Raw genomic sequence first — 25,113 nt, forward strand, 5'->3', positions numbered from 1 at the left:
ACATCGACTTACACACATATGGACTTACGTGCACACATCGACTCACACACACATATCGACTCACACACACAGACATCAACTGACACAGACACACATCGACTTATACACACACACATGGACTTACAAACACACATCGACTCACACACATCGACCCACACACACATCGACTTACACACACACATCGACTTACACACACACATCGACTTACACACACACATCGACGCAGACACACACATCGATGCACACGCTCACATGGACTTAGACACAGCACATTATTTTAAAATGTACTAACTTAATTTTGAAATTTTAGTTGTCTACACACAAACATTATTATTTTATCTTTCCAAACTGATTGTTTAAACATTAGTTTACTATCTACGTGAGTTTAGCGAAAGAACAAGAAAATAATACTTAACATAGCCGTGGTGAGGCCTAGTCCCGTGCAGAGCCCCCGGCCTTGCCTATATTGCCCAGCCTGCCGAAGTGGCACCTTGGCAGGCTGGGGTTGGGCTGCTACCCGCCCCCACCCACGATCACCCTGCCAGCTCTGCAGTAATATCTACGGCCTATAGTCATAACATCTACCGACTCTATAGTTGTAACTGCACACATTGGGGTGGGGGGGGGAGGGCATCACACTGTGAAGAATTTACCTCAGCGTTTTGTGTATTTTTATTGCATTTTGAACGCGAATGAGATTTTTTCCCGATCGTGTGTGCGTTGCTAGGGGCAACCCCCGTCAGCGTTTCGCGCATGCGCAAATGCGTGCTGTGTCACGCGCTGAGCGGCGTAAGGAAATAAATAAAGCTTAAAATCAAGATTCAAATAAAGAATTAAAAATACTGTAGCACTAACTTGTTAATTTAACCACTATAGAGTTGACGTCATATTTGAGGGGGTCTGACTTTTTGTGACGCCGCGTGACGAAAAGGGGGGGGGGGGTCAAAAATCGTCCAAAATCGCGTGACGTCATTTGTCATTTATGGACGGCCCCTTAATACCACAAAACACGGACGTCACATCAATAAACACTCCCGATAGCTCCTCACGCAACTGATAGTTTATGTGATCGTCGCGAATTGAATTGATCTGTAATCGATAACCACCCCCTCCCCCCCGTCAGAGCAACGACGGAGTTTCTGAAACACGGACCGATCGCGTTGTTCGGTGCCGCCGATTCGTCAGCTCCCCCCCCCTCCCTCTATCTTTCTATCGACAACCGCGCTCCACACCCCCCTCCCCCTACAAAAATTCAAATACACCGAGCACGAATAACTTGTGAACAGTTCATATACTGCGTGTTCGCGTTCACGCGCCGCGCGTGTAAAGAAATAAAAACATATTGACGGAAGTGCGCGGCTTCGACACCAGGCGACGAATCTGCCGGGCTGCAGATTCGCGCCTCGTTTCAAATGCCGCGTGGTGGACTGCGTTCGGTGCGGTCGCCGATTGCTAATCGATGATCTACAATTCGCGTCCGTCGATCGATTAAAGCACAAATAGCGGTGAAGTATGGAGGATGCAGACGTGCAGACGCTGCCGGCGGGCGGGTTCTTCTGCGTGCTGTGCGACGTGAAGATTCCCAACCGTGAGAGCGCACGGGATGCGGGCCGAGTGCTATTCCACAGACACCCTCCACACACTTAACACGTGTGCACATACAGACACGTGTGCACATACAGACACGTGTACCACTTCACATGTACACATACAGACGCGTGTACCACTTAACACGTGTACTACCACTTACCACGTGTACCACTTACCACGTGCACACACGTGTACCACTTGACACGAACACATACAGACACGTGTTCCACTTAACACGTACAGACACGTGTACAACTTAACACGTGCACATACATACACGTGTACCACTTAACACGTGTACCACTTAACACGTACACACACGTGTACTACTTGACACGAACACATACAGACACGTGTACCACTTAACACGTACACACACGTGTACCACTTAACACGAACACATACAGACACGTGTACCACTTAACACGTACACACACGTGTACTACTTCACATGTACACATACAGACACGTGTACCACTTATGTATGCATATACATACTGTACATGTACCACGGATATACACTTAACCAACACACGCATGCCACACATATACAGTACATAAGTGTCCATGCACGTGTATACCAAGTAGGTATTATGCATGCGCCTGTGACGAGAGACTTATATTTGCAAGAATACAGCACAGAACCGTGTGTATATTAGGCTGTAAGATGGGAGGGCGGCAGTTTCCCCATAACCTTTGGACGGAGGCGAAGTTTTGTGTGTGTGTTGCCTTTCTCATCCATAGCCTTCAATGGGGGGGGGGACCCCTTTTGGGGTTCCGACATGGGGTTCAAAGCTCCAAGATCACCTAGATCAGGGGTCGGCAACCAAAATAACAAGAAGAGCCATTTCTTTCCAATTCGGTACAAAATTCAGTATTTCAAGAGCCGCAATGCATCTGAGTACATACTGTACTCACGTACATATCGTCAAGAAGCAGCCCGTAAAGAGCCGCATGCGGCTCCGGAGCCGTAGGTTGCCGACCCCTGACCTAGACCTTCAAAATCGTTCCTCGCTCCGACTGCACATTGGACCATTTTGCAAGAAATCTTACAATTGTGGGCCTCTCTGCAGATACTCATGAATGAATTTCATTTTTTTGAGGAGCGTAGTTGATTAATTGCATTATTCTTATATGTAATTCAGGTATCCAATAAAGAATTATCGAACCCGAAGACCCTTTGGCGAGTAGGCTCTGCATTTTTATATGTGGCCATGGACATTAATAAGTGGCTTGCGGGATCAAATGCAAGGGGTGACAATACCGCCCTCACGTGGTCACCTCGCATATTTGTTCTATAAATACATCGAGTATTGTACACACGTTGCTGCCAAGTGGATCATAACTCTTTGGTTCTTTCGGTAAAGTCACGTAGAAAGAAAAAATAAATTAAATAATAGCATACGACGTTTTGATTGCAACACAAGCACTCATCATCAGGTACAAATGAAAGAGAAAACAAACATAGTAAACTTAGAAATATAATGCAATACAACACAGAGAGTCGGCTAACATAAGTCAACACCCTACCTGGTTGATTACGTTCTTCCAAAGATTGCTAAATTTGAGAGAGAGATAAAACACAGACACATAAACAGAGAGAGATAACACAGAGACACACATGTGAAAAGGCAACATAAGTTAATTTAAATGATTGAGACATTTTCAAACTGTGAATAACATAATCAAGAAGCAGGTTTTTTTTAGGGCAAAGCGTGTCAGTCAATTAGGACTGCAAATCAGGTGGAAATAATTTATCCGCCTGTCTTGATGAGGAATAATTGTTAATGAAACATCACAATATGACTTTTGCGTCCACGCTGGAATTCTAATGGTGCATTCCGTTTTAGCTGCGTGTGAAACTGTTGACTTGTTTAGTAAATTATCCATATTTCTAAAACCTGGAAAATGACACCCCATATGTATGTTGGAGTTTTAAGTTTTGGCTGCAATGTTACCACAATTGGAACCAGCCAGTTTCTGCTTGCGGTGGTGGTCATTAGCAGGGCGTGTTGTACTGTGCCATATGGGGTAAGGGATAGTGAGTGTATCCTCTTGATGAAAGTGCTTGTCGGGTGCGTCCACTCTGCCCGCTGTTCGCAGAGTCCAGCTTGGACGCCCACCTCGGTGGAAAGAAGCACCGACGACTCGTGGGTCTCCGGGCATTACGGAAGGCGCAGGAGGAGCGTAGCGTGTTCGTGAGTGGCTTTGCAAAGGGAACTTCGCAGCTGGAGATCACAGACTACTGCATGGCGTTCGGCAGCGTCTCCAGCATCATCATGGACAAAGACAAGGTGGTTTGTTTGGCTGCGGTTGTTGGAGCAAGCGGTCAGGGAATGAGAAAGAAACTTAATTTGGAGCTTTCGTGACTGCAGGAATGACTCTTTGGTTCTTTCGGTAAAGTCATGTATAAAGATAAAATAATACATTAAATACTAGCATACGACGTTTCGATTGCAACACAAGCAATCATCATCAGGTATAAATGAAATAAAAACATAAATATAGTATACTTAGAAATGTAATGTAATACAACAGAGAGTCGGATAACATAACGTAGGGTGTTGACTGTTATGTTATCCAACTCTGTTGTATTACATTACATTTCTAAGTATACTAGATTTGTGTTTCTATTTCATTTATACCTGATGATGATTGCTTGTGTTGCAATCGAAACGTCGTATGCTAGTATTTAATTTATTATTTGATCTTTATACGTGACTTTACCGAAAGAACCAAAGAGTAATGAGGCAGAAGTTCTAGTCCGTGTTTGCATGGCCATCGTGAATCATACAGGGTCACTTTTGGAACCAGAGAGCCGTGTTCCAATTGCAGCCCTGCAGTTATTGGCCCCTGGGACTTACTTCTTGACCCATGCTGCATGCTTAAAGTTAGGTTGACCCCTAAACAATCCAGATGTTACTGGGTCAAAATAGAAGTGAGGTGTGCAGGCCCATGGCATCACTCGTTTTTGTGTTAAAAATGTCCGGTTAAAAATATAAATGTTTTCAAGTTAGTTTAATTCAACCATGAACTACATAAAACTCTCTCAAACACGATGGAGGGTAAGAGAAAACATGAGGGCGGGGAAATGGAATGGAGGGGAGCCCACAAAGCCTCATGGGGCCTGGAGAGCAATGGCTCAGGGCCTTGTGCCATTCGTGGGTTGCTCTTTGGCCAGCAGAGTCTAGTTCCCAGTGCTCGTAGAAACGTAGTAAATATGAGGAATAATCAGCTTATTTACCCCAATTAGAAAACAAACGTAGTGAGAGCTATGGTTGATGCAGACCCTCACGCTGGCACATTCAATTCACCATCTTTGTTCAGCTACTTAATTTGACAAAACGGATAGCTGACCACACTTGTGAATATTAACTCATCTTCTTTACTCATTTGGACATTGGGCACAGTAGAAGCATGTATAGGAGGTGCAGCTACGCTTAAACGTGACTGGTGAAGTATGATTCATCACTCATAACTGATCGTTGCTCAACACATGTTTTTGCAGGAGATACAAATGGAATCCATCTTGGAATTCCAAACTCATACAGTAATAAACTCAGTCTGTTGCTTTTCAAAAGGCATACTCAATGAAGTACATCAGAAATAATACAGCTCGTACATAAAGCAGATTACACTTATTTAAAGAATCTGTGACCTTGTTACATAGGTGATTTAAAACACCTAAATAGATTTAGTGTATAAAAAATATATATAAAGCCAATTATTCATCATGTATCACCGCCCATTAGCCATTTATGGTCTTAAAGTACGCTTGCAGTTGTGTTCACTTGTTTATCTTTATGTCTGTTAATATGCACGCGTTTGTAGGGTGTGTACGCCATCGTGGAGTTTGAAAGCGCGGACGCGGTGGAGGTGATACTTTCCCAGAACGACCACGTCATGAATGGGCAGTGCCTTCGCGTGAAGCCCCGCGAGAAGAAGGGATTCCACGTCGTCGTGCGCAAGAAGGGGGCTGGCGGCAAGGGCCAGCTCATGGGCCTGGAGCAGCTCTCCACCTTGCTCTGCCAACAGGAGACCGTAAAACATTTCATACCCAGGGCCAGATTTTGAGTAACGCTGTCATCAAAAACCAAACGGGACATTTGTCCAGGGCCTAAAACTTCAAAGGGGCCCATAAAAAAAAATTACGTGTTTTTTTCAAAAATGTATAACTTCATATTTTAAATATTAAAATTATTAAAATTATAGAGTGCATCCCATCGGTGAGGGCTAGGGATTTTTTTTTTTACACAAAGCTGGGTGTTGGAATGATTGGCAGTTGACTCAAGCATTGTGACTGGTGTGCAGGTGGAGGAGCAGATGCTTCAGCTGGTGCGAGTATTTCAGCTGTCGGAGAGTGCAGTGCGGCTTCGAAACCTGCTAGTCAACCTCCTGCAGGAGGTCTTCACCGAGTTTTTTCCAGGTTTAGAAATTAACCCCGCATTTATCACACTACCTCTTAGGTTTTCACGGTTGTGCCATACAGCTCTCCGTTGTGTTTTTGCGATGTTTGGCATGATGTCCAACGCTCTGTTCACGTGCTGGAACTGAACGTTCAATTCGTGAGGAAGCTCCCAGAGCGTGGAGTGAAATGTCGGAGCTCGTGACGAACAATGCGATACAACCCGAAAACACGTCGGAGAGATTTTTTGTGCGGGAGGGGGGGTTACATTGTAACAATAACTTGTCTTGTTTCATTGTTGTGCCTGTATTTTTGTTTCCTCAGGGTGCATTATTCACCCGTTTGGCTCCACCGTGAATGGCTTTGGCTTGCGTGGCTCTGACATGGACCTTTTCCTCGACTTGGAAAATGCAAAAACCTTCCAAGCCAAATCAAAAAAATTTACCGAGGTTTGTATGTTACCGTAATAAATCACGTGTTTTTTCATACTGGTCACGACTATTATAGTAAAATTAGTGGATAAACAACATTCACTGTAATGATTTAAGTAAAATTCGTGAATAAACATCACTAGCATGGTTAGAGTAATTGTGATAACATCTAAAATATATATGTAATTAGTATTTTTGTGATTCCATGAATTATCACGCTACAGAGTTGCAAGAATCATATTGTTTTACATCCTAGAGAATGTAGTAGCTGCTCACAGCTTGCTTGAGTTACGTGAAGTCGTGAACACATTACATACAATGGATACGATGTGAAAAAATATTGGTTTTCGTGCATGCCGTTCAATGCGTATTAGATTTAAAAATCTATTTTAATTGATGAGCCGACACGTCTTTGCACCTCTAATTGAAGATAATATTTCATTGCAGAAGGAAGAGGAAGCAAAGAAAACCACCGAACCCATGGAGGAAGATAAAGGGCACACTTCGTGGGGAGATGAGTCTTCGGATGAATCTGTGCATTCTGAGGAATCCATGCATTCTGAGGTGGACCTGGAGGGCGCTTTGCCGGCCGAGGTGCTGGAAATGGTAGCCTTGGTGCTGCGCAAGTGCGTGCCGGGCGTGCACAAGGTGCAGGCCGTCCCGACAGCCCGCCTGCCAGTCGTCAAGTTCATCCACCGCGAGTCAGGTCTCCAGTGTGACATCACGATCAACAACAGGTAGATCTTTCTGGCAATCAGTGTCTCAACAATGTTGTTTTAAGTTTGGAAATAGAACCATTGAATAATAATTGTAATCTGCCTTGTAAATGCTTCGACTTATTACAGGCTACCTGTTCAAAACACGAAGCTGTTGCAGTTGTATGCAGCGGCAGACAGTCGTGTGAAGCCTTTGGTTTACACTGTCCGCTATTGGGCCAAACAGAAGCAGCTGGCCGGTAAATATACCAAGTCTCCTCTGCTCACCCCAGTCTACCTTCCTCAGCAATCCGTGTTCTTGACTCCCTCCCCCTCTTCAAATTCAAGCACAAGATCTGTATTTTTCCTTTGAATGTGAAGGCATCTATCCACAAATATATAGTTTCTTTACTGCTTCTTGCAATGCGGTCACATTTAGATGCTACGCGAATCAATGTTATTGTAAACTTGTGTGTTCACAAGTAAAACCTTTGTGCTTTCTGTGATGTTTCACACTGCTTGCAAATTGAAAAATAAGAATTTCACGATATCATGGCAAAGGTTGTTAATTTACAAATGTTGCTGCATGGACACGTTTCAGGCAACACGTCTGGAGGAGGCCCACACCTGAACAACTATGCCCTCACCCTGCTGGTGGTTTACTTCCTCCAGACACGCCAGCCGCCCATCCTGCCCACCATCAGTCGGCTCAAGGAGCTCGCAGGTCAGTGTGGCACTGGGGAGTGTACATTCATGCCCCAATTAAGTCGTCCGTGCTGGTTGTGTTTGGAATTTCTCAACGGTTGTCAATCCACCAGGTGAGGTGGAGACCCATGTGGTGGATGGCTGGGATTGCTCCTTTCTGAGCGAATGGACCGACGAATGTGATACCGATAACACGGATACCCTGAGTAAGTTTCAGCTACTCAAATTAAGTCATCTTGTTTGTAATTTGTGGTGGGTTTTTGTTCTTGCATAATGCCAAGTTTCTTACTGTAATAAAAGTGTTGGTTCCCTTACAGATTCACTGCTGCCAGAATTCTTCAAATTTTATGCTTCATTTGACTTCTCTGGCTCAGTAATATCATTACGAGAAGGTGTAGTTTTTCCCGTGGCGGAATTTTTTGGAATTTCCAAGACCGAGCAAGCGAATGCCAAGCCGAAATTAAGGCTGGGGCCGATTAATGTGCAGGATCCTTTTGAGCTGAACCACAATGTGGCTGGGAATGTGTCGGAACGGATGGCACGGCGATTTAAAAAGGAGTGCGATGTAGCGAGCAAGTATTGTCGCAGCCTACAGTACCAGCACAAATCCACCAAGGGGAAGGTATGGGGACTGGTTAAGCTCTTCCAGCTGACCGGAGGGGAGGATATCTCGCCTATGGGGTCTCCTGACCCAACCTCATCCAATGCAGCAGCCACGAAGACCACGATAGAAATTGCATTCAAAGTGCCGTCCATGTCAGAAACGCTGAAGAACAAAATGAAAGAGGCGGCCAATTTTAGGGGCGTTTGGTTCAACAAAGTTTGCCAGTTAACTCAACGTATCCTGATGGAGGTGCTCAAGTTTGATGTTTGCAGAACTGATGTTTTGGCGAGCGAACCGAAGGAATCTGAAGCAACAAAAGTGGGACACCTTGAGAAAATGCCTCAAGAAATTGATGTCCAACAAACTTCGTCTGCCTGCTCCAAGAGAACACACCCAGATGATGACGGTGGCCATTGCAGCAGCAGTAAGAAGGCCAAAATAGAGAGTTGTGTCACAGGGTCTGTCAGGTGGTCTTGCAGCATATCCGCCGTCATTTGGGTGGGACGACGGAAAGTCAAGCGGCAGGTTAAGCTTGAAATGCAGAAATCTGCCAAGGAGCCTGCTAGTTTAAAGGAGCCTTGCGTGGAGTCCACCCTGCCAACCATTGTGCAAGAAGAGGCCAGGATTACCGAGGCGATCCTAAAGCAAAGCTCGGGCACCGGTGCAGGTGATGAAAATAAAGGTCCCCTTCTGAGCTTTACGTTGTCGGCCGCGCTGGCTGGCGGCACTCAGGACACTAAGGCTTTGCTCACAGTCACTCCCATCAAGGATGAAAAGAACTCCTTCCAAGACTTCTTTCACTTTCTCGATTACTTCCTGCCCAAGCAGGTGGAAAAGTGCCTGGAACATGACAGCTGAACAGTTTTTTTGCTGCACAGTTCATTAAAAGCAAGCTTTATATTGAATGCATTTGGCAGTTATTTCATTGGCATGTTTTTCCTTTACCAAATGCCTGCAGCCTTCTACCAACCTAATGGCCTAATACGAAAGAACAGTATTTGGTATTACTATTGCAATGTTTAAAAGGTGCTGCTAAAGTAATACTGGCAAGTTTGACTTTGGCTCGGTGTACTTCTTGGACTAACGGGGTACTGTTTAAACATATCTTGGTTGTTATAATGTAATTGACAAAAGCAACGTGTCTTAGTATCTATGACCGCACAGGTTCTAGTTGTAGTTTCCAGACATTTGTAAGTCTTGGAATATTTATGTTCGAATGACAGATTTCCCTTGCTTTATGCGGTAGAGGCATTCCAAAAAAGGGGTGCACAAAGTGAAATCAAGGAAATAACTGTCTAGTACATACAGGAAATAACAATGTTGTCCCACGCCCAACCACATGAGTAAATTCAAACGGCATATAGCAAAGTAGAAATAGGGTAGCCAGATGTACATGAAATTGCATAGTGAGCAAAACCTGTAAATGATGTAAACCAATGGTTACATTTTTTAAGCGACTACTTTTTGTAATCCCTTGTTTAATTTGCCACCGTCAAATTTTTATTTACTGAAGTGGGACGTTTGTGAGCAAGATTACACAATATTGTGCAAATGTGGCACCTATGCGGTTTACATATTACGCGAGTGTGGTTTACACATTAAGTGACTTTTCAAGGCTATTGAAGACGACCTGAGGTGATGTCAGTTGTGGTGAAAGTGGCATGTGACTTCATTTCGCCAGTCTCACAATACCATTTAAGCTGCGCAAATGTTATTAACCGCACAAGGATTCCTGAAAGTTGATCGGCTCATGACATTTTTGTTGAATCTTTTATTTTACTATTTACAGTTTTATAAGTACAAGAAGCAGATAATGGTCCGAAGCGCCGTTCTTTTGCAAGCAATGTTTGTTGTACAGTATATTGGACACTGTATTTAGGGGAAACAATTTCAATAAATAAAGACGTGGGCTTTGGTTGTCTCGACTGAATTTCAGCACACACATACAAATTTAAACATGTTTAAATAATCTGAATTTTACGTCCTAAACTGGACTAAACTTACCTTTTTAAAGAATGTGCATTGTTTAAATGCTGAATGCAAGTTATCAGAGATGTCCCTAAGATACAGCATAATTGGGTGACCACCCCAGGCCCCGTTTTTTGGAGGGCCCAGATGTCAGATGTAATACTTACGGTTTAGTTTGAAGTAAATGGTTAGGGTGGGGGGCGCAACACATAGTATGAATTGCTCAGGGCCCTGCACTCCCCTATGGACGACTGGTTATCATACCACTTGCTGCTCATTTATTGCTGTTACTGACTTTGACCGAAATGGCTACAATTATCCTGCCTCCTTAAAAGACATGGTTCATCCTGGTCAAGAAACTGCAAGTTATTGTAACCTGCAATCAAGACTTGTAGAAGCAACGGGCTATAGTTAGGAGTGAAACATCAAAGCCTATCTGGATGAATCGGATTATGCACCGACCCATTTAACTATATTTAAAACCAAATGTTCAGCAGCATATTGTGATTGAAACAAATAACAGGACCTTTACCCAGAACACAATCAGACTACACTGCCATCACATGCTACATGCTTACATGGTTACATGGTATGGCGGGTTTGACTAAGGTCTCTTGCACTCATTGTACTTGGGTTCATACTGGCTCCTTTACAAATAAAAAAAAAAGTTTAACATTTCCAGATGCCAAAATAATCAGGCTTCTGATCAGCAAAAAGTCACAAATTGAGCTGTTTGCTCATTACACTTTCTCATCAGCTGTACTTGAAACATGGATGACACGGGCCTGCGTTGACAAGTTATTTTCACTTTGCAGTAGCTGGGTCTTTCAGGGACTTTGTTACAAATTAACAGGACAGATTCTCATCACTTTCCCAAACAGAACCCGATTTTTTTCTCCATTCAAGTTCAGGGCAAAGTGTACGAAAACAGTGCACGTTCAATGTCACACTGGCGTTACAGCGCCTGGCTGATGGGCTTTGCCAGAGCTACTTGTCTCTCCTCCAGGCATTTGCCCTCCAACACCGAGCGGATCTCCCGTGCGTCCAGCGTCTCGTACTTGAGCAGCGCCTCGGCGAGCAGCTTGTGCTCCCGTGAGTGCGCCTTCAGGATGCTCCGTGCACGCTCGTACGAGTCCTGTGGAAACCGTGCGATTGTAGGAGGAACACCAGTCGCACAACTGATCAATGCCAGGAAGGGTGGGAGTATCAACTCGCATGCCCCAAATGGAAGAGGCCCAAAGGTGTGCAAAACATTTGCTAAATTGCTACAATTAATGGAAAAACTTTATTTTATTTGTTCAATTAGGTATACCCATACATTGATAAAGCCAGACAAAACATACGAAAGCAAAACAGTAGATCACGTAGATTTGTGAAATTCCAAAATCCACTGGGTAGTCAATAGGTGGCCTTATGATAATGACTTGATATATTATTGAAAGCAAACCACCATTAAATTCCACATAGTCTAAATTTGAAAATATTAATATCACCAAATGTCAAACTATTCATTCATACAGCAATACACACAAGGAAATTGGCATCAATTTTAGCTGGGGTATTTACCTGGAGCATTGCCCGGACTTCGGTCTCGATAGCAGACTGGGTTTCTGGGCTGAGCTTCTCCTGATCTTTGTAAATCATCACTCCAAGCTGCATCACACAACAAAGTACAGCACAGAAAACAGCAACTTAGTCCTTGAAGTTAAACGTATAGTTCACAATAATAATGTGCATGGCAGTCATAAGCTTAGCTATGCTGTTAAAGCACACTTTTCATAAATGTTATGCATCACAGTGGAACCTTCACTTACCTTTTCACTCATGCCAAATCTGGTCACCATCAGACTTGCTATTTTGGTGGCAGTTTCAAAATCACTTGATGCACCTGAAAAAAAAACAAGTAATGTATTAATCAGACATTCCACAACCACACAAATGTATCAACCCCTCACAAATATTAAACCACAACAATAACCTATGAGCAATTATGATAAACAATTACGATACATAATCTGAAATCTTCACAGAGCTGGTTGACAATATTACTGTTAATAACCTACATCCATGTCAATAATGTGCTGCAATGGCAGGCAATGCATGTTTTACCCGTGGTAATGTTGTCGAGCCCAAAGATGATCTCCTCCGCCACACGGCCGCCCATGCTCACGTCCATCTGGGCCAGCAGCTGGGCCTTGGTTTCGCTCCACCGGTCATCCTCTGGCAGCAAGGAGACCTGCACCCGAGTAGACAGGCAAAGGTAAACGTTTGCAGGCTTCTGCCATCACGCTCCCACAATGCCACCTTAAAACTTGTGCAGGGATGTCGATGAAGGTGTGCTGTTACTGAGCTAATAAAAAAAAGTCACGGACATAAAGCATCAATAACGAGTATTTTTTTCACAAATAAGCCACATTCATCTCAATGGTACTTCCCGGTATGACTAGATATAGAAATCAAACAAACTTAATAGCTGCACATGCCACAGCCACTAGCGGACTGATGTTTCCATTTCCCCTACTTCAGCTGGGCAGTACTCACGTGTCCCAGTGTGGGCCCGCGGGGCATGATGGTGGCCTTGTTGATGGGCATGGCATCTTTGGTGTAGAAGGCCACGAGCGCATGACCACCTTCGTGGTATGCCGTGATGGTCTTGTTCTTTAAGTCAATCTCCGCGCTGCGACGCTCCGTACCTGGAGCAGCCAGAAGCAGTACAAGACTTGTATTTAAACTTTGCCGGGCTGCACTGTGTCACACACATCTCAATACAGTACCAGCTGTAACCATTTGCTGCATCATGACTGTACTCTGCAGGTTGCTGATACATAAGGCAGGACAAATACTTTGATCAACAAAGACGGCTTACCTCGCTGCTTCCAAGTCCTCATTAAAGAATCACAATTAGAGATTTTAAGACGTTTGCTAAACTATGGAATTAATTACCCAATTAATGGTGTAAATTAAAAAACAATTTGAAAGCCTACAAGTTAAACTTTTATCGCTAAACATATGGTGCACCACTGCCTTGAATAAAATGTCTTTAGGTTATGTCTTCCATGTAATTCATGCTTGTTGTGATCATATGTTTGGGATTTTTCTGTTACTCATCGTCAATGCTATTTCAGTGTCTCCAGACCTGCCGTGCATGTGTGAGACGCTATATAAATAATATATGATGTCCTCCATCCACACCCACCCATGAGGATCTTGTCCTTGGCATACTCCAGCTCCACCATGCTAACGACGTCCTTGCCATCCATGGCCGCTTTGAGCGCCGCCTGATTCACCAGATTCTCCAGCTCGGCGCCCGTAAAGCCCACCGTGCCACGCGCGATTGTCATCGGGTCCACACCTGCGAGGGTTGCGCGCACAACGACTTTACCACCATTGCCAAGGGATTCGTGAAGCTGTGGCAAATGGTTTGTGTCGTGCGAGGTGGAGATTGTGTGCTGGTTAAAGGCAGAGGTGCGAGAATTACCACTTTCCATCTTGACCTTGCTGAGGTAGAGCTTGAGGATCTCTGTGCGTCCCTTGACGTCAGGACGCGGCACCGTCACCTGCATGTCAAAGCGGCCCGGCCGCACTAAGGCACTGCACACACACGCACACGTCTAGTCTACAAGTTGCACATTGCAGTCATGACCACAAGCACTGACGATGAAGGCATTTCACAACAATGTATCAACACACTGTCATTTACTTGAATCAGATTTTTTAATAGTTATTATGAATGTATCATAATATGTCAGTAATTATAAAAATATACACTGGACAGCTTAAAAAGCTATTGCCACTCTTATACTTGAAAAACCTCAAAGTTAGCATACTTATCCAAAGCTTCAGGGAAATTGGTTGCTCCAATCACAATCACTCCTTCATTGGGCTTGAACCTAAAAAAAAGTATCAATTAAAACGTGCACAGCATATAGTGTCCAAATGCAAATGAACAGGCACTGTGCAAGCATTACTTATTAAACGGAATACTTCATTAGACAGACGTAAGATTAAATCAGCTGTAGTCTGGTAATAGCTGCAGTGTTTTGGTGCTTGCAAACAGTATAACTCACCCATCCATCTCTGCCAAAAGCTGGTTGATGGTCTGTCGCGAGTACGGATGCATGGGAGACTCAATTCTCTTGCCACCAACAGAGTCCAGTTCATCAATGAAGATGACACACGGAGCGTTTGTCTTTGCTTCACCTGCACCACAAACAGCCATTTACAATTAAACTCCTCACTGCACAAACCAATGAGATCATTAACCGTCACCTTGGCACAGGCCAAATAAATGACGAAGAAATTGTAATTTATACTTTGACATCCACAAACTTGCATTTGACAACATTACATACAGTGCAACAGATTAATGCCTCAAGCAGAGCCCACAGTTTAAGGTTGTAGTGTATCCAAATGTATACCTTGTTGTCAAAGTGGCCAGTATTAATTGTTTGTCACGGTCACTTACGAAATAGGTTTCGAATGCGGCTGGCCCCCACACCCACGAACATCTCGTCAAACTCAGAGCCCGAGGCGTAATAGAAGGGCACATCAGCTTCCCCAGCCACGGCACGTGCCATCAGGGTCTTGCCTGTGCCAGGTGGGCCCACCAACAGGATGCCTGGACACACAGCAATAACAAGAGAGCAACATAACATCAAACTTACCGACAAGGCACAGAGCAGCCACAACAAAGGCCTGTTTGTGGCAGTGCTCTTTCATCTTTCTAGGATTTTTTTACATTTGCTAGTTGTCACAGACTAAGAAAAGTTTCCCGGGTATATGTGCAGTGAACTTGGTATGCACTCTGTGGTATTCTGAGAATCCAGAAGACCGCACTAATTTAAATGTTCACTCCAGACATTTTATGCAATGCTTATACAAGACTAGCTTTACTACCCGGCTTCGCCCGAAACTTGGATTCTTGTCTTGGACTAATACACGGCCTACGCGGTGGGTAGGGGGGGGGATGCGTGACGTCAGCAGGCACACTGCGTAACGCTGCCGCATGCGGGTGACATCACAGATGTGACGTCACCGCTCACTTGCCGCGCAAAATATATCCATTATTGCACCCCCCCCCCAAAATACAAAAGTCTATTTTTATACTTTTTGCATTGTGTACAGTTGTAAGCTACCCACATGCCAAATTTAAAGTTTGTTGCATGTTGCGAAGTATGCTAAACATTTCGAACAGACACACATATTCACAGATCTTATCTTGTAAGTACATTCATTATACAATTTCCTACACTTACCGACACACCCGTGACAGCACTGAAGTGATGTCACTGCGTTGACATTCCATATTACTAAGTTGACGTTGCCGTGACCACCACTACACAGTACCATCATGATGTTCGAATAACTTTAAAGTCTATTTTTTTGTCACGTACGAGGCTTCAACTCATGCTGGATAGCCTGGAATTTCTTACCTAAGTGCATATCTACAAGAGTTATGTGTCCTTTAGCTTTTGTCTTTTAGTACACACATTTCTTACAAATATGTGCCCCATAATTACATAGGTGACCTGGCTACAACATTGTGTTTCCATGCAGAATGTCGGAACATTCGGCAGAATTAGAATGATTAATGTGACCTTTTGGCAGCTTGCCACCAAGCACAGTGAACTTCTGTGGGTTCTTCAGAAACTGCACCACGTCCTGCAGCTCTTCCTTCGCTTCATCAGCCTGAACGGGCAACAGCGCAACGTTAGGATTGCTAGGGCAACACAGACGAGCAAATTCACAAAGGCTGCCACCAGCGGTGCATGCTTTTTAAAGAGGAAGATCAGAAATACCCCCTTGACGTGCTCAAATGTCACGTTCTTCATCGTGATGGGGTCCACCGAAGCATCAAATCCTGTCGACGTGCGGAATCGCACTGCCGCTGTTGAAGGACAAAACAACAAGACGGTATTTATAGACACAGCATGATCACCGATGAAAACAAATCTAATAACGCAGAATCAGGCAAAATCACGATAAAACACACCTTTAAAGATACATACACACTCCATGCACACACGTTAAGAAGCAAAATAACCTAGCTAATTACATTTCATTTAATATGTTTCAATACATGATGATGAATCTGATTGCAGGATGTCTAGATTATTTTAAAATCTGAAAAAAATGCAATGTTGTAACATAAAAAACTTGCATATTTACCAGAGAGGAATGGGTTTTTGTATAGGAGGTAGACGCCGATCAGTATCAACGCCAGCAGATACAACCGGCTTTTCCGCTGGTATTCTGTACGGCAGCCAAACACAACATTACAACACAAACTCACATGACCGTTGGCAAGAAATGATTAGTGCCATAAATAGCTTGTACAAGTATTATAAGCATATACACACACACACAATGAGCTGTAGCTTTTGTTGCCACCTGAGGTGCAAAAAACCGAGACACATGATGGGAAGTAGAAGGGATAACTACACGTAATTTACACAAAAATAATGTTCCAAGAAGACTAACAGATTTTCCAGAACTGCTACCTTAAATAGAGGATAATTGTGAAAAAAACAGGACAGGTGGCAAACCGACCGGGAGAAAAAGTGTAGCGCAGGAAACACTTGCCTTGGGCCCGCTGTGTGAACGTCTGCACTGCCATGAAGCCCTCGGCAAAGCCAGTCTTGAAGGCGTCCTTGTGACCCTCAGGGATATGCTTCCGTTTAAGTATCTTATCCAGGTCTTCTCCCTCTCCAACCTTGTCCCTTAGCAGTCCCTAAAAATCCAGAGTTATATGTTGACATATTTCGTAAATACCGATAGCCTCTCACACATACACACTGCTTTAAAAGCAACCACAAATTACAGCTGTATACTTTTCAGGTTATGAAGGGGCTTTCAAGCCTGTGATGGAAAATCAGAAATACCTTGACGAAATTTTGTCCACTGTTCTCTCCTCTCTCTTCGCGGTCCTGGAGTGTGTTGCGACGGACCCCGTGCAAGCGCAGGGTCTTGAACCCACGCCGCTGATCCATCCCTGCAGCATCACGGTGATATTCAGCCTTCACAATACGCTATGCACCTGTTAAGTATTTTAGTCCCTTATTAAATCTACTGCTGGATGAAGGCATCCCTCCACCATGTCGTTTGTGGGGGAAGTTGTATCGTACATCGACACACTGGTTAATGCAGCTTAAGGTCATGTTCAAATAAGACTCGGCAGTGATGTTAACCGTAGTCAGAAGATTACCTTGTGTCGCTGTGCTTACAGCACAGTGCACGAACCACTGCCCCACCACTCCACCCACTGTGTAATCCGCAGGAACACAGGAATGTGGAGTTTTACATTATGGGAGAAGAGAAGAGATGCGTTTTCAGTGCTTACCATGCAGCAACTGCAGGGTGTAGCTAACGGTGGGCACAGAGCAGGGCTGCAGGTAGGAGGACATGTATGGCGAGTTGCGTCTCAGTAGATTGGCAGGAAATCCTTCACGTATGCAATGCATAATAAAAGACACATTCAGACACACACATCAGTATAATTAGCTTCATCTTAAGACAAACACTCCGAGCAATACAGTTTTGTTTAAGGCTACAATGTTTATGGGTAATTGCAAAAAGACCATTAAACAAATGTACGTACCCTCACTGCCAGATTAAGGCCTACCCAGGACCTTCAGTAACATGAGTTGTTGACCACACTATACCACGTTGTTTAGTGAGATTGTGAAGGGGGTGCACTTTGGACCAATTCAAATATCACTGCCACTGATATTAGTTGAGGCTAGGATACTCAGGTCACTGGGTTCAAAGCACAATGTGCTAGCCACTGCATCAACACTCCATTGAAACATTATTGTAAATTCCAGAATATCTTTCAACTTTGCTTACATTTTTGTGAGAGCACAGATGTTGACACAGAGATAGCTACCCCGGAGTGGTCAGTTGTTCAGAGTACACATTTGTTACTCATTAACATGTCATGATGACATTGTCAAAGTTTGTTTTCCTCCACACACACTCTGGCTGCCACTCCTATTCTATCTCAACTACCAGCCACCATCTCTTTTAAGGATGTGTTCTGCCCAGGCCCGCTTACTTTTCTTAACAGAGAGTAAGAGATCTTTAACTTTCGTATTGTCTCCATTTCATGTTTTTATTTTATCACTCAGAAACATGGACATTGACAACTAAAATGGAATAAAAGCCAAAAAACTAAAAAGTGCAAAAAGCATTGAGGAGTGCATGCCTTGAAGTACACTTTGTGCCAAGATTAATTCACGGACACGGCTCTCACTAACCATGCTTGTTTTGGAAGAAGGTCTGCGAGGAGGTGTGAGAAGATTTCCAGTGCGCGCTGAGCGAGGGGAGTGCAGACGGAGGCTGTGGAGGAGGCAGAAGCCGGCCGAGGAGTTCCTCTGCATGGCCGACAGTCAGCTCCGGCAGCCCCAGCTCTCTGAAGACCAGCGCCGCCTGCACCGTACCACAACACGATACCCTCTCCTCAAGACCACCTTGTACTACTTATCTTTCTTCTTCTTCTTCTATATATATAAAAAGATACCTTTGTGAATGTGTGTCTGTTCGAAATGTTTAGCATACTTCCCAACATGCAACAAATTTGAAATTTGGCATGTGGGTAGCTTCCATACTGTACACAATACAAAAAGTATAAAAATTGACTTTTGTATTTTGGTGGGGGGGGCGCAATAATGGATATATTTTGCACGGCAAGTGAGCGGTGACGTCACATCTGTGATGTCACCCGCATGCGGCAGCGTCATGCAGTGTGCCTGCTGACGTCACGTATCCCCCCACCCTCCGCGTAGGCCGTGTATTAATCCAAGACAAGAATCCAAGTCTCGGGCGAAGCCGGGTAGTAAAGCTAGTATGATATAATTCACATCACCCTTGCAAATAAGACTAAGTTTACGTGTTTGTCTTAACAGATTTTTAAACATATCCTGATGAAATAATGATCAGATTTGATTGATTTCCCTCTCCCAAGTGTAACAAATATACACATAGATGCAGTCTTTAATGCCATAGTTATGCATTTCCAGTGTGTTTACCATTAGTATCTCAATACTTATTTTTTGTTTAGAAAACTTGAAAAGGAATTGTGTTTTTCTCATACAAATATAAAATTTTGCAGTTCTTCAGTCATTTCTTGTAAAAAAAGAATAAGAATTGTTGTTGTTTCTTTATTTAAGGCAGACTGGGATCAGGTTTGGTAAACTTAGATTGTATAATGAAAATCAACCTTCCAATGTGCTTAAAGAAGAGTTTCAATTGGAGCATATTACAATCAAAATTTAACAAAATCTGAAAAGAAACCAACGAAACATGCAGAGATGCATGTTGGGAATTAAAAACAAAACATTAAACACGTGGATCACAGAAAAAAATGCAAATTTGAGAACTCGGTGAACTTGGGCAGGACAAATCTTGATTTAAAGCTTTCGTGACTGCAGGGATTCATATTCTTGGTTCTTTCGGTAAAGTCACGTAGAAGGGAAATAATAAAATAAAAGTAATATAAAACAATAAAAAATAAATTATCACGACGTTTCGACTGCAACACAAGCAATCACACCTGATGATGATTGCTTATGTTGCAATCGAAACGTCGTGAGAATTTGTTTTGTTTAATATTAATATTATTTTATTATTCCCTTGGGCAGGACACTTTTCTAACAGGGATGAGACGGATAAGAGAATGGCAGGCAAAGGAGAGAATATTCCTCAGAGATGGAGCGATGTGTTCATGTGCAGGGGCGACATGGATTATGGGATTGCAAAACCATGACGGATACTGTCAGTGTGGGGAGGCCTTTAACGTGTGGCGAGAGTGGCTGATGATGACCTTGTTCCGTAAATAGCATGTCACTGTTGTGTTTAACATATCTAAACGAAATCACATACAAACACAAGACAACTATAGGCTCATTGACAGATGTTATCCCTGAGATTGATGACTCGCCGGTAACGAAGGCTTACTAGCCAATAAGGTTGGCACTTGGTACAGCAATGCTGTTCTGTCTCAAAACCCTGTCTTTGCAGCGGCCATGTCTGCTCGTGGCATGGAGATGGAAATGCCACTAATTGTGGCATGTGGAGCAATGCAGTTGAACGCACCGTGTCATCAGATCCAGATGAAATACGTTCCAAGTCGGCCGTTGCCTCCTGATGCCGCCGTTGCACGGACGCCGATCCCACGGAGCTAGCGGCGCTCTTGAGTGCGTGCAAGGCACTCAGCAGTTGAGACAGTGGCACTGTCACCTGCTCGACACACAGCAGCACAGTTTCAAATGCCAGTTGGGTGCCATGTTCTCAGTTGTGTACCTTGCTCTATAGTTGTTCCCGAGTTGAGGTGGGTCACAATCCATATTCACCTAGTTGTGCTTGAGTTGTGGTGGGTTCTGTACTAAGCTCACAGAGCTGTGTCCAAATTTTGGTCAACCATTCCAGTACAATTGGTACTGTTGACTAAACACAGAAAATTGTGTCAAGTCTATATGTAGGCTCTAATTTCAAACACAGAGCCAATCCATGTCCTGGAAAATGTGCATTGTACCTAATGGTTGACAAAAAATTGCAGATTCTCTCAATTACCAATTTTTATAGGTGTGAATCTGGTCTGTTCCGTAACTCAGTGTCTAAACATGTATTTCTTTATTTGGCCAAATTAAGTTGTTAACATACGATAGGTGGGACACGTGTTGAAGTAAACGTACTTATTTTTTTAATCAGCAAAATGGGGATGAGCGGTATTGCAGTGGTTAGCATACTGCAATATGAACCTGGTGAGATAATTTAAGATTTCTGGCCAGCATTCATAGGCAGTAGACAACGATGCTATCAGCCAAGTGTTGACTTTTAAGCAGTGATGCAACGTACATGCAACATGGGTACAAACAGCCTTCTCAAACCATTACACAACCAAGTGTCATTTAAATAATATATTTCCTCATGGTGAATGAGAGACAAGGACAAATGAACCAGGCAGCTCAAATGCTAAGTCACAGGTGTGTTTGCGCAAAGTTTAAAAGCAAAAAACCCCTTAAAAACACCATGGAATACCACAAACACATGCTTAAATTAATAAAGAGAACACTTAGTTAGTTTTTTTGTTGGAAGCTAAAGGTGAAGGTGACCCCCATAGCATCCACCCAATCATCCCTCACCCCTTAATAATAAACCAGGCCCCAGAGGAAGCAATTAGAACTCATGCAACTGGTTTCATAACAGCTGCATCACCAGGAAGTAGGGAGTGGGGTTTTAGTTCCAAATACGTTCCCTAAATCCAGGCCAAAGGGTGTCCATTTAAGTGTAACGGGACAACAATATATTACCAAAGCGTGTCTGGTACAATGTGGACATTAAAGACGTTTCAGGAACAGCTGCAAAAAATTACGGAACTCTGCTGACATAAACTAGCGTCACACCAGCCCACATGCCTACTAACATGTAAAACTTACATTCTACTAAGTTGGAGATAAAAGCAGAACTCACGAATGGTCGACGTTTCTCATCCACGTATATTACAATTGCGCCATCAGCATTGTCAATCATGACATTTCCAATTATAATGCTGGGAAAAAGCGGAACACCACCTCGACACTATCAATTCGTACACTTGAGAACCCAGTTTCATCATGAGCGACTAAAAATGCGAAACTCAACCTGGATTTTGGGAGTGCCGACTCAATGACTCTGAAATGGAATTATCTCCGAGCCACATGGTTAATAATTAAGTGGGTATGATCCGCCTGCACACCTGAAGGTGAAAGCCCATGCGGGTTGGCCCCCTGGATCTGTCGGCCTCCCTATCACGAACTGAAACTCCCTTCTCCCAACCATCTGTGCTGTCGACTGTGTGCCCCCGTACAGGTCCGGGCACAATACCCCTCCTTCCTCCCACACCCGCGCCACCCTCTGCTTCGGCGTATGAAATAAAGACTCCTCCTTTATCCCTGGGGTGCCCATGTTCCAACGTTCTGTACGGCGACTTGAGATGCGGTGGCATCTGAACGCTATAAAATCCAACACTGCACAGTACTGTAAATTGGAATTGCATTAACCCTCTTGAGCCAACTCTAAAATGGGTCCCTGAACCCAGAGGGCACCTCTTGAATGTATCGTCTCTGAATAGGTGCGATCTCTCTTTGAAGGGGCGCAATCGCTTGACCGAGCCCACTCCGATAACATTCCGATCTCCCGTGATCAACCCCTTATCAGTGCCTACCTTATTACAGACCAATTCAGACTGTATTGGTCACCCCGTGCCCCTTATGAATCTCAACTTTCATCCTACAAAGTCCCACCACAAGATATAAACATATGTTTTGTTGTTGCCCGCATCGAAACGGCTGTACGCCGTATAGCCCTGAAAACTACATTTCCCTGTACAATAATACGGGGTAAACCGTATGGGTTGACAGGTATGGTATAGTATTGTAGTGTATAGTACGTAGTGTTTAGCAGTGAAATGTTTAGTGGGGTGTATAGTAGTGTAATGTATAGTAGTGTAACGTATCGTAGTGTAATGTATAGCAGTGTAGTGTATAACATACCTGTCAATCCCTTATCAGTGTCTACATTATTAGACCAACTCAGACCTTATTAGTCACCCAATGCTCTTATAAACCTCAACGTTCATCCTACAAAGCCCCATCACAAGGAAAAAAAGACAAACAAAACAAGACGCATTTCTTTGACCGTACGGACCTGAAAACTCAATTTCCCCGTACAAGAATAAATACGGGGTCACCCGTAAGGATTGACAGGGTTATGCCAACGAGTTTGCTCGGCGTGGGAGGGAGGACATCTCTCCTGTAGCTGCGTCCGACGGCCTCACCACGAACTCCACAATGCGTCACTCACAAGGGGAAGGCCGCGCTCACGCCGACTAGCAGATAACGCAGCGTCGACCAACGCAGGCCGAGTCGCACGACGGTCAACTAACAAACACAACTCAACAACCGTAGCGATATCGAGACGGGGATAACACCGGGAGATTGAGGAGGGAGGTGGGAGGAGGGTGCCCTGGTAGCTTGGCCGAGTGAAGTTGCGAACCCTCCAGGCCGCGGGCGAACTGCGACCCGAAGCGCTTCTTACCTGCGACGGGAGCGTGGCGAGCGAGAACATGGTTCGCTGCGGGCTGCTCTCTCGCAAGCGGCTGCTTGTCGACGTCGAGACCACTCTCTTGTGGCGTTGTTGTTTATTGTTGTTGTCGTCGTCGCTGTTGTTATATAATCTTCAGTTTAAGTGGTAACCGCGCGGCTGCTGGCGACCTTAAAGTCGCTTCGTTCACGTCCTGGGCCTCCAACCCACCCTCAGCCAGACGCGTCACGCGCGTGACGTCACCGCATTCCGTACGGGTCGCGCAGAGGCACTGAGGAAGAACGCGATTCGTTTTACAGGGTGCTTTAAAAAAAATGTTAACACTTATATGGGGCTATCGTTTTTTCATTGAAAAGAACTGATAATACACTGTAACATGATGACAATGTATGCTAATAGATTCAAAAAGTCAGTCTCCACTTGTTCGCCATCATTGTCAACACATGCCTGGAGTCTTCTCCAGGTGGTCTTGTTGCAAATTCTCTGAAGTGTTAAAAAAAATTGAAACAATTTTAGGGTTTTTAAAAATTATTATTTCTGTTATTTAAGTCAAATGTGGGTTTCTTTATCTCAAACGGAAATTCCCGCTTGAGATGTACACTACACATTTAGAACGGTTCTCTATGTGGCACATACTTAGTAAAAACACGTAACGACAGGTGCATTTCGAGCACTTAACAATTGCTCCGTAATTGTTGACGCTACCGATGATGGTTTACGTATATTATTATCGGGAGGGCCTATTACAGTGAGCAATTGGGGCATTGTGTCAACTCTTCCACGCTGACGAGACGTGCCTACACTTGCTGTACTGTGGTGGATACAATACTCATGTATACTGCCGAGTTTGACAGCGACGTGGACTTAATAAACTTGTTCTTTCGGTAAAGTGACTTTACCAAAAGAACCAAGACTATGAATCCCTGCAGTCACGAAAGCTTTAAATCGAGACTTAAGAAACTTTTCCCATTGATTAAATCGCCAATTCTTAGTGAGGTTTCGTCACCGACATGGGAGGACTTGTTCATAGTTCTGGCTGTCGCCTGATGAAGCTGGTTGCAATCACCGGCGAAACGTCGTGCTCGAATTGTAAATGCTGTTTACTCTCCAAAACAACTGTGTGCTGAAGTAATACGGTAACTAATTGGCATGTTTTGTTTTACGTGACAAACCCTTACTAATTCAGTGTCAACCCATGCAGTTTACCCCGTATTCTTGTCCAGGGAAATTGAATTTTCATGTCCATACGGCGTACAGCCGTTTCAACATGGGCAAAAAAAATGTGTCTTCGATTGTGTTTCTCCCTTGTAATGTGACTTTGTAGGATGAACGTCGAGATTTATAAAGGCACGGGGTGACCAATAAGGTCTGAATTGGTAGGCACTGATAAGGGGTTTACAGGTGTGCTAATTTGGTTTTGTCGGGTGGTGGCGGGTTTCACGACACAAGTGTGCGGCAAATCGGAAAACGTTTTTACCAGTTTATTTTCATTTGGTTACCGATATTTCAAAACAAACGATTGTAACAACTCGTCGACTCCACCTCAAATGAGTACTGTACCGGTGTGAGATGTGAAGTATAAACACCGCCACTGGAGAGACAAAGGCGGTCGGGCGTGGTGCTGGACACCCACCC

The 25,113-nt window shown here is 44.0% G+C and overlaps 2 protein-coding genes across 2 annotated transcripts; one reads left to right on the top strand and one right to left on the bottom strand.

The window, feature by feature from the left end:
- The first annotated feature begins 1,406 nt into the window (after positions 1-1,406).
- Positions 1,407-10,131, top strand: TUT1 (terminal uridylyl transferase 1, U6 snRNA-specific). Its single transcript, XM_078860281.1, has 10 exons — positions 1,407-1,588; positions 3,694-3,884; positions 5,422-5,631; positions 5,902-6,016; positions 6,320-6,444; positions 6,874-7,163; positions 7,272-7,381; positions 7,723-7,845; positions 7,940-8,032; positions 8,144-10,131. The coding sequence occupies exons 1-10, from the start codon at positions 1,513-1,515 to the stop codon at positions 9,286-9,288; spliced, it is 2,478 nt and encodes an 825-aa protein (XP_078716407.1). The 5' UTR covers positions 1,407-1,512; the 3' UTR covers positions 9,289-10,131.
- Positions 10,132-10,261: 130 nt separating this feature from the next.
- YME1L1 (YME1 like 1 ATPase) lies at positions 10,262-23,708 on the bottom strand. The gene is made up of 19 exons (XM_078860283.1): positions 23,473-23,708; positions 20,491-20,634; positions 18,654-18,825; positions 17,738-17,839; positions 17,280-17,389; positions 16,981-17,128; positions 16,567-16,650; positions 16,197-16,285; positions 15,996-16,086; positions 14,864-15,016; positions 14,466-14,598; positions 14,226-14,288; positions 13,877-13,989; positions 13,595-13,750; positions 12,940-13,091; positions 12,508-12,634; positions 12,213-12,286; positions 11,965-12,051; positions 10,262-11,533 (listed from the first exon to the last, which is right to left on the bottom strand). Exons 1-19 carry the CDS (start codon positions 23,500-23,502, stop codon positions 11,354-11,356), a joined length of 2,208 nt encoding a protein of 735 aa, XP_078716409.1. The 5' UTR covers positions 23,503-23,708; the 3' UTR covers positions 10,262-11,353.
- Between the last annotated feature and the right edge of the window lie 1,405 nt (positions 23,709-25,113).

Source organism: Lampetra fluviatilis, chromosome 10 (genome assembly GCF_964198595.1).
Source record: "Lampetra fluviatilis chromosome 10, kcLamFluv1.1, whole genome shotgun sequence".
Classification (NCBI taxonomy): domain Eukaryota; kingdom Metazoa; phylum Chordata; class Hyperoartia; order Petromyzontiformes; family Petromyzontidae; genus Lampetra; species Lampetra fluviatilis.

Coding starts and splice junctions, on each gene's coding strand:
- YME1L1 (XM_078860283.1), bottom strand. CDS start 23,502: ATGTTCTCGCTCGCCACGCTCCCGTCGCAG. Junction 17,840..18,653: donor CTTCTTCCAAAACAAGCATG/GTTAGTGAGAGC, acceptor GCATACGTGAAG/GATTTCCTGCCAATCTACTG. Junction 13,990..14,225: donor TTCCCTGAAGCTTTGGATAA/GTATGCTAACTT, acceptor GTGTGTGTGCAG/TGCCTTAGTGCGGCCGGGCC.
- TUT1 (XM_078860281.1), top strand. CDS start 1,513: ATGGAGGATGCAGACGTGCAGACGCTGCCGGCGGGCGGGTTCTTCTGC. Junction 3,885..5,421: donor TCATCATGGACAAAGACAAG/GTGGTTTGTTTG, acceptor ACGCGTTTGTAG/GGTGTGTACGCCATCGTGGA. Junction 6,445..6,873: donor AATCAAAAAAATTTACCGAG/GTTTGTATGTTA, acceptor ATTTCATTGCAG/AAGGAAGAGGAAGCAAAGAA.